This window comes from Oratosquilla oratoria, chromosome 1, assembly GCF_046742065.1.
Source record: "Oratosquilla oratoria isolate Oo_2021 chromosome 1, ASM4674206v1, whole genome shotgun sequence".
In the NCBI taxonomy this organism is placed as follows: Eukaryota; Metazoa; Arthropoda; class Malacostraca; order Stomatopoda; family Squillidae; genus Oratosquilla; species Oratosquilla oratoria.
The window spans coordinates 100,759,633-100,769,632 of NC_134777.1; the positions used below are offsets into that span (position 1 = coordinate 100,759,633).

General features: G+C 39.7%; 1 protein-coding gene across 1 annotated transcript in view; it reads left to right on the forward strand.

Moving 5' to 3' along the window:
• LOC143029171 (tRNA endonuclease ANKZF1-like) overlaps positions 1 to 9,390 on the forward strand; it is a 10,205-nt gene extending 815 nt beyond the window's left edge. Inside the window, exons 1-2 of the mRNA XM_076191671.1 lie at positions 1 to 862; positions 9,280 to 9,390. The exon at positions 1 to 862 is cut by the window's left edge and continues 815 nt beyond it. Coding sequence (XP_076047786.1) covers positions 1 to 862; positions 9,280 to 9,390 — 973 coding nt within the window. The remainder of the gene's footprint in view (positions 863 to 9,279) is intronic.
• The last annotated feature ends 610 nt before the right edge of the window (positions 9,391 to 10,000 follow it).

A 10,000-nucleotide genomic window follows, 5' to 3' on the forward strand; every position in this document is an offset into this window, starting at 1 on the left:
GATAAGAACCATACCATTCAGCACAGAGAAACCAACTTTTAAGGAGGTGCGGAGAGTGCATACAGTATTATCAGAGATCACAGTTCATGGAACAGAAGATGACCTCCAGTCAGAAATAGCAAGTAGAGCGAAAAGCCTCACTGGAAAAAATGTCTTGAAACCATCATCTCCAAAAAAGAAAATAAACAAAGTTAAGGAAAAGAAAGTTATCAGACATCAAGAATCTTGTACCTTCAATGGAAGTGATGATTCGTCTCTCAGTGAAGACTCTGAGTATGGACTCTGTGTGAGCACAAACAAGTTCAGCCCCTTGCAATTGGAAGAAATGGATTGTTATATTCCCAAAAACAAATCCAAAAGAAGACCTCATAAGAACAAAAGACAATTACCTAAGGAGAATTCTAAAGCTCACAAGTCTCTGCCAGAAGTGAGGAATTTACTTTACACAGCATGCAGGTCAGGAGATATAAATACTTTGAAGGCTATTATCACGTATGCACATGATTCAGAAGGTGACCAATTTGAAGGGATTTTGAGTAATGAAGTGAGAGAGTCAATCAAGGCATGTCAAGAAGCTGTCATTCCCCGATCTTTTACTTTTGGGAAAGATGAACTTTCTCTTCTTCATATTGCTGCCACAGCCTGTCACAAAGACGTCATCTGGTATCTAATGGAAAATGGTTGTGACCCAAGTATTAAAAGCAACAAGGGAGAGCTGCCATACAAGATGACAACAAATAAGCAAATACGCAACACCTTCAGACGTTTTATGAGTACATACCCAAGTAAATATGACTACAAGGAGGCAGGGATATTCAGTCCTCTGTGTGAGGAACAAGAAAAGGAACAAGCAGCTCGGAAGGCAGAAAAGAAACGTGGACAGAGAAAGGCTAAGCGGGAAAAGGAAAAGGAAAAAAAGAAGATTGAGGAAGAAAGAAAAATGGAATTAGCACAAAGAAATACTTTCTTATCAATGACTGATAGAGAAAAGAGGGCACTTGCAGCAGAACGACGACTTGCAGCACAGCAAGAGAGCCAGCAAAAAGCAGCAGACAGGAGTGAATGCATTTCCCAACAGAGGTGTTTCCAGTGATGAATTCCACTACCTATATTACATTTTTTGCTCAGTGTCCTGTGCGAAGGAGTATAAAAGCAAAAATAAGTCAAACTGAAGGAAGTAAATTATTGTCTGTATGACTTCAAGCTAGCAGAAAACTCAGGAATTACCTCATCTGCTTGAATTCCAGGGGTACTCATACTGGGGTTCGCGAACCCCCAGGGGTTCACACGAAGTTTTGTAAGGGTACTTAGATGGCTGACGAAAAACGTATTTTAAATAGTGGTAGTTGTGGATTATGAAATTCCGTGCTAGCAGTGTGTGTTCCTTCAATCTCACTGTTCTACGCTGGTTTCTAAATTAACAGTGTTGATTACCAATAGTTCAATCTGGTGTGTGTGTGTGTGTGTGTGTGTGATGTTTCTTCTCAATAAAGTAATTAAAATTTGAATAATTTCATAATATCCTTTGCAGAATTATTGTACTTTTATGAGTTAGTCAATAAATTACCATTCTCTTCATTGTCAGATTATTGGGGGTTCGGGAAGATGATCTTATAACTCAGGGGGGGAAATAACGAGAAAAAGTTTGAGAACCCCTGTAACTAAGGGATGCCCATGAACAATCTTATTCCTTTGGCCCACTCTCCTGATGCTGAGTTATTGCTACTTTGTCATGTAAACAATGTGAATTAAATATTCACACCAGTCAATTTTTTAATCTTTATCTAATGTGTCATATACTGCAATAAACATAAAAAAGGTGTTGTGTTTTTGTAATTGTATATGTATAGCGCTATATAGTTACCGATATAAGATAAAGTGTAGTGTTCTATTTAAATTCAAAACAGTTTTCTGTTACTGTATTCCAAAGGTAGGAGAAATAGTATAAGGTAAGCAGAGTAAGCTTCCCGTATTTAGTTTATTAGAGACCGCTTTGATTTTGTTGTTGTTGTTGATTTGTATTTTCTCTTTGCCGTTTTTATTGCTAAAGGAGGAGCGAAATGGCTTGTGAAGGTTGCGTGAACCTAGAAGTCCGTCTCAAGATGTGTGAGGAGGAAATTCGTCTTCACAGGAGTGCGCTCTGTGAGAAGAGTGAACCCTCCCCACAACCCAAGGAGCGTTCCACTTCTTCCCCTACTGTCACTGCCGTGAGCGAGTATCGCTCCGTGGGGTCCCGTTTGTCGAGCCCGCGTTCGGTAGACGTGTGTCCTGTGGAGCAACCGCTGGCTCTAGCCAATCGTTTTGCTCTACTGGAGGATGAAGTGGCTGAAAACCAGGAGTTCTTGGTGGTGGGGGACTCCATGGTGCGAGGCTATGACGACATCCTGCAGCGGAAGACTAAGCGACGTTGCAAGCTTGTATGTCAACCGGGCCGTGGGATCGCCGATTGTACCCAGTCCATCAGGGAGCAAGGACGGAAGAACACGGTTACGATTCTTCACACGGGAAGTAACGATGTAGGTAGGGTCAAGATCGAGAGAATACAAGGTCTACTCAACAGGTAACCAGTATTTAGGTCGTTTACGCTGTGACGTCACTAGAAGTACCTGGCCGAGGGTTCGTTGAAATTCCGGCCTCAGTCCAGGTGTGGCTGGAGTCGGGAACGTGTCTCCGATTTCTTTTAGAATATTTATGCGTAACTAAAATAATTATGCCGTCCCATTGTGCAGAAAAACACATATGAAAGGGTCTGAAATAACTTACCATAGATTTCCAGAGGATGAATATGTGAGAAATAAGTGGATTACGTTTTGCAAACGAACAGAAAGATTTAATCCAACCAATTCTTGCATATGCAGTCGGCACTTTGAAGCAAATGCATTCCAGCTTAGCTTCCGTAGCCAGCGTCATTGCCCTATGATGTTTGTTACAAAAAATGAAATGTCAGTGTTTCATGTAAACAAATCGGAAATGTAATATTTACTTACCGTGTTTTATACTAAATTTGTACCTAATTTTGTTATTTCTTGGGATATTGACATTGGATGGAAATAAGAGTAATTAGTATTTAACAATGAAATAACGTAGACAGTGTTAAAAAGTAATGATAAAAGGAAACGCCCATATTGGGTATTGGGTAACCGTACCACCGAAACAGGGATGTGTATTGTTTTTAAACAAGTGGCATGGTGTCATCTATATATCATTGATAATTCATGCCATATCCTTTAAGTTTGGCAAATCGTTTTCTTCATAGACAAAGATAATTGTTTGTGGTAAATGGATTCATAGACTTGGATACTTGTTTGCCCTCTACACAAAGAATAACCTTTAAATTTCTTTATTAAATATGTCAAAAATAAACCACAAAAATATTTTTCCAAAAAGGAACCCCCATTTTAACGGTTGCAGAACATGAAATAGGTAAGTTTCCCATAAAATATGTGGTGCCTGTACGTTTTCTCTTTTACCTAACATTTTCACTTACGTTTTCACCATTTTCTCTGTGGGCTCCACTTCTGATGACGTCACAACATGCGCGTGAGTTGACCTTGTATTCTCTCGGTCTTGGGTAGGGTGAGATCAGAGGAGCTTGTTCGGAATTACAAGGTCCTCCTTCAGGAGATGAAGGAACGTGGGAGCCGTCACGTAGTCTGTGGGATCCTCCCGAGGATCTACGCAGGCTCGTGTTGGAACAGTAGAGCCATAGGGATCAATGATAGGATATCGCAGTTGTGCACACATTTGGGATACCACTTTCTTGATCCTTGGTATCTCTTTTCTAGGCGCCATGACCTTTACGCTTCTGATGGGACCCACCTTACCCGCAGAGGCAAAGATGTTCTTACAAACCTCATTGTGGGAGTCTGTAATGAATTAGCCCCTTTTTTAGGGTAGAAGCCCAAAGGGAAGGGGAAATACAATGTACTTGGGAAAACAGTGTAGAGTATAGCATTAATGTAGAACAATGTGCCAGTATAGGACAAAATATAATTTTAGGATATAATGTCGCTAGAGGACGAAATGTTACATTAGGATGTAATGTCATAAGACAAAATGTCACAATGGGATGTAATGACAGTGGAGGACAAAAGATCACGATGGGAAGTAATGATAGTGGAGGACAAAATATCACGATAGGATGTAATGATAATGGAGGAGAAAATATCACGGTAGGATATAATGTCAGTGGAGGACAAAATACAATTTTAGGAAGGGATACCGGACAGAATGTCAATGAAGGCCAAAATATCATGATAGGATGTAATGTCAGTGGAAGACAAAAGATCATGATGGGATGTAATTATTGTGGAGGAAAAATATCACGGTAGGATATAATGTCACTGGAGGACAAAATATAATTTTAGGAAGAGATGCCGGACATAATGTCAATGAACGACGGGAGGCCGGCGTGAATCACGGTGACGTAGGGGGAAAAAATGTACAAAAGAGATCGGATGACCGTGATCGACCAGATGTCCGTGATGGGGGAAATGTTCATTTTGATGGGAGAAATGTTAATGAGGCATTGAATGTCAATGAAGGACAAAATAATAATATAGAGCAATGTATAAATGAAAAACAAAATGATAATTTAAGACATGATATTGAAACTCAAAATGTGTCAAAAAGAAATAATCACGAGTTTCTTAAAACCATGTACTTTAATGCTCGTAGTATTAGGAACAAATATAAAGAAATATAGACGTATGTCAAAAGCGAAAATCTCGATATGATAGGAATAACTGAGACATGGTTAAATGGTACAGAGTTCGAAGCTGAATTTAATATTGCGGGATTTAAACACTTTCATCAGGATAGAAACCACAAGAGAGGTGGGGGTGTTCTGTTGTACGTTAAAAACAATGTTCATGCTTGTGTTTTAGAGAAAATGAAATAAGATGCATATGATAGTTTGTGGGTTGAGTTAACGCAAACAAATGGACAAAAAATGAATATAGGTGTAATATATAGGCCAAAGACATTATCATTAGCAGACGACAAATTGTTATTTTAAGAACTGTCTAGTTTCTGCAACCGGGATTTATTGATAATGGGTGATTTCAATTTTACTGACATTGATTGGATGACCCTTGAACATGGCCATATAGGTAGTCGCTTGATTGATTTTCTTGGTGATAATTACTTAATTCAGCATGTAAAAGAGTCCACAAGATATGGAAACTTACTCGATCTATTGATCACTAGCCGCGAAAGCATAGCAACTGATGTAGAAGTAGGTGAATCTGTTGCAAATAGCGATCACAACTTAGTTAGATTCAAACTCCTAAACAATTTTAGAATAGATACTTGTGTTTCTAAAATACCCGATTTCAGTAAAGCTCAGTTCATAGGACTACGTCAGGAGCTTCAGCTTACAGATTGGGAGGCAAAATTAAACGAAAGACCTGTAGATCAGATGTGGGAATATTTCAAAATACGCTCACTAAGATGATTCAGACTTACATTCCTTTTAAGGACAGACGTCCCTCAAATCAGGCTCGCCCAAAGTTGCTCGACAAAGAAACTGAAAAAAGTATTCCTAAAAAGAGACAGGCTTATAAGAAATATAAGTGCTCGGGTGCATCTAATGACTATGAAACTTATGTATCAATACAGAGAGATTTAAACAAGACAATAAGAAAAAGAAAACGACAATACGAAATGAACATCGCTGATAAATCCAAAGAGAATCCCAAAGAGTTCTATAGTTACCTTAGAGATAAAAAGGTTGTTAGGAATCACATTGGTCCACTATTATCTGCTGAGGGTCAACTTGAATATTCAAATGAAGGAATGTGTAATATCTTAAACAATTATTTTAGTTCGGTATTCGTAAACGAAACACCTCAAAGTGAATTCCAAACTGAAACCTGTGAAAAGTCTAGGGTAAACTTACTCACTACGGTAAATATAACAAAAGAAAAAAATAGAAGGTGACGGTTGGCATCCAAGAATCTTAAAGGGAATGAAAAACGAGATTGTTGTTCTATTAGAAATTATTTTCAAGAAATCCATCATATCCGGAGATGTCCCAAGAGAATGGAAGCTAGCTAACGTTACTCCCATATTCAAAAAAGGTGACAAAAAGAAGCCAAATAACTATAGGCCTATAAGTTTCACTTCAATCGTAGGAAAAATAATGGAAACTATCATCAGAGATGCTATCGAACATCATTTAGAAAATAACCGTTTGATAAATGATAGCCAGCATGGTTTCAGACGAAAACGTTCTTGCGTGACTAACTTACTTGAATTCTACAACACAGTTATTTCGAATTATAACAAAAGAAACATTAATTTATCTAGACTTTGCAAAAGGTTTTGATACCGTTCCACACGAAAGACTACTTACTAAATTAGCTTTACACGGAATAAGAGGTAGCCTATTAGGTTGGACTAGTAATTGGTTGAATGGTCGAAAACAGAGAGTTGTTTTAAATGGACAAACTTCTAGATGGAAAAATGTTACAAGTGGAGTTCCTCAGGGTTCCGTTCTTGGGCCACATCTATTCATAGTATATATAAATGATATAGACCATGGACTAAAATCTACAGTTTCCAAATTTGCTGATGATACAAAACTGTGCGGAGTGGCAAATGATAACTCAAACCAATTAGATATTCAAGAAGATTTAGATAAATTACAGCAATTGTCTGAAAAGTGGCTAATGAAATTTAACACAAGTAAATGCAAGGTAATGCACAGGTAAAAATAACAATAAGTACGATAGTGAAAAAGACCTCGGCGTAATTATCAGTAACGACCTCAAATCATCCAAGCAGTGTATTTCAGCCTCTGAGAGAGCAAATAAGACTCTAGGACTGATTGCGCGATCTTTTTATTTCAAAACTCCATCACTCATTAACATACATATACATACATATACCAAGGCTTTTTCCCCCTTACAAGGGGGGTAGCAAAAAAGAAAAAGGCACAAAATCACTCCCACGCATTCCACCCCTGAATACACTCCACACCCCTACACCCTCCCTCTTATCTTAGCACCTCCTGGATGACGGGTCATCCCTGCACCTTGTCCACTGCCCTGGGTCAGAAGCAGTGTCGTAAGACACAGCACATCCACAGCAAGGCCGCTTCATTAAATCGGCGACCCCCCCTCTCCGTCCCCCCATTGCATAAAATGAGAGGACGGGGAGAAATCCCTTCGGGCTGCGTCAAATTTTGCTCACACATACTACCTCACCCCCTATCCTCCCGCCCATTCCACCTCATGCTATCCCAACATCATCCATATACAACCATTCTCCATTCACCCCTGTCCTCTGTCCTCTCCCGTCCTTCCTCAACAGACATTCCCCTCTTCCCCAAAGCCCCCTTCACCTCATCCATCCAACTCATCCTAGGACGTCCCCTTATGTTCACTCCCTCCACATCTGCCTTCCACACCTCTTTTACTAGTCTTTCTTCACTCATTCTTTCCATGTGTCCAAACCATCCTAATATTCTTTCATCAACCCTATCTCCCAGCTCCTTTTCCACCCCTGTTCTCCTCCTCACCTCCTCATTTCTCACTCTATCTAGCCTAGTAACCCCCATCATACTTCTCAGACACCTCATCTCAAACATATTCAAACTCCTTCTCTCTTCTTCTCTTATGTTCCATGTTTCTGCCCCATACAGTGCTGTTGGCATAATCACTCCTTCATACAGTCACCTCTTAGCATCCATTCCCAAATGTCTCTTCCTCGTTACACTCTTTAATCCACCAAGGCATTTACTCGCTTCTCTCAATCTACATTCTACCTCCACTTTGCACCCAAGTATATAAACTATCCACTTCCTCCAGTCGCTCTCCTTTAATGCTCACTTCCAGTCTACTGCCACTTTCACCCCTTGTACATCTCATCACCTTACTTTTACCCACATTTAGCTTTAGCTTTCTTCGATCACATACTCTCCCAAACTCTCCCACCAACTTCCTCAATCCCTCCTCCGATCCTGCCACAAGTGCAGTGTCGTCCGCAAACAACAGCTGGCTCACTTCCCACTTTTCTCCATTTTCTTTAACCATCTCCAATCCCTTGCCCACTACCCTTGCATTTACCTCTCGCACCACCCCATCCATGTATAAGTTGAACAGCCAGGGCGAACCACTCACTCGCTCCATTTCCAATCCTGACACAAGCTCTACTATTCTCATAAAAACTCTTGACAGCTCCCAGAAGCTTTCCTCCTATCCCGTATATCTGCATAACCTCCCACTCATTAACAAGATATATAAATCGTTAGTTCGTCCACATTTGGAATATGCTGTTTCCGTATGGTCACCTAATCTCATTAAAGACATTGACAGACTGGAAAAAGTACAACGGCGAGCCACAAAACTTATTCCAAATATCAAAAACAAATCATACGAAAATCGACTAAAACATATCAATCTGTTTTCCCTAAAAAAGCGTAGACTCAGAGGTGACTTGATACAGGTCTTTAAGATTTTAAAGGGAATTGACAACATCAAAAGTGACAACATTTTCACATTGAATGAGAATCAGACAAGAAACAATTATCTCAAACTGTACGGAAATAGATTCAATTTGGAAGTAGGTAGATACAACTTTGCCAACCGTGTAGTTAATGAATGGAATAAACTTCCTGCACAGGTAGTGCAATGTAGTTCAGTTCGAAGCTTTAAGAATCATTTAGATAAACATCTAAGCAAGATGCTGTAATGATTATAATTTATTTTATATCATTTGTTTTTGTTTTGTTATCATTTGTCTGTCTGATTTTCATTTATTATTAGTTATATGTCAGTTTACTATTATTTACTATTTACCTGTTTGTTTATTATTTAACTATACCTATGCATTTATTTATGTATTTTATTTGTTATTTACATTATTATAGTTTTTATTTATTATCTTATTATTATTATGTTTTTTTTCGCATCCGACCTAGATATGGACCAAAAGGTCTCTTGTAGCGTATCAGGACAATTTCCCCCGGACGACAATTCCCCCCCGTAATCAATTGCCCCCTGGGACAATTGGCCCCTAGGACAATTGCCCTCTAGGACAATTTCCCCCATTGTCAATTGCCCCCTGGGACAATTGCCCCCTAGGTCATTTACCCCAGGAAGACAATTTCCCCCGTTGACAATTTAACTAAACTTGTAAACCTACTGTAAACCTTGTAAATTTGTAAACCTACTGAATACCTCCTACGAAGTTTATTACTTCAAGTGATCTTTATTACTTCGAATAGTGATTGTGTCGTGTTGTGTACGTAATTGAACGTAATTGTTACCTGTTCAGATTTGGATTGATTGGATTTCGGCTGTGTTGTCGGTGCGAGGGAGGAGGGATTTAATAGTGGTAGTTGTGTTCACAAAACAGATGGATTGGTGGACCAGGGTGACGAGGTGATGAGTTTGGAGCATGTCGGACACGTGTTATATTGTGGTGGGTCCAGGGTCGCTCTCTACTTCTCCAGCTAATAGGAGAAGAAGAAGAATGATCGCCGGAGAATCACCTCTTGGTAAAAAAAAAAAACTGAAAGTCTACCTTTGGGTACGGTTTTGGTACTTGCCCCCGGGTAACCGAAGCTGCTCCAAGGGATTCGTGCCATCTGAAAGGGTGGCAAGGCCTTCTTGTGACGGTTTACCGGTCACAAGAATAAGATCATCTTCACAGAGTCGGTCCTGTTCTCAACTGATTGCTGTCGCGTGGCTCTCGGCGGGAGAATATTTATTGAGTATGACACCATGCAGCGAAGGGTTTTATTCTACGGCCTCGACCCACTCAGCAAGGGGTCTCCCTCTCAGATGTGTTAACTTGAACAAAATCTTTTGATTGCATCACTTCTTGGAAGAGGCGACTGCAAATCCTTCACTATAGTCCTGCCCTCAGTTGGGAATATATTTCTTGTCTGTGTTTTATGTGTGTTGAAGGTGTGCACAGTAGTGTCTATGTCTGTGATTGATGTTCTGTTCAGTGTCTCGAAGTCTGGGCTATAACGAAATCTGTAAAAAAAAAA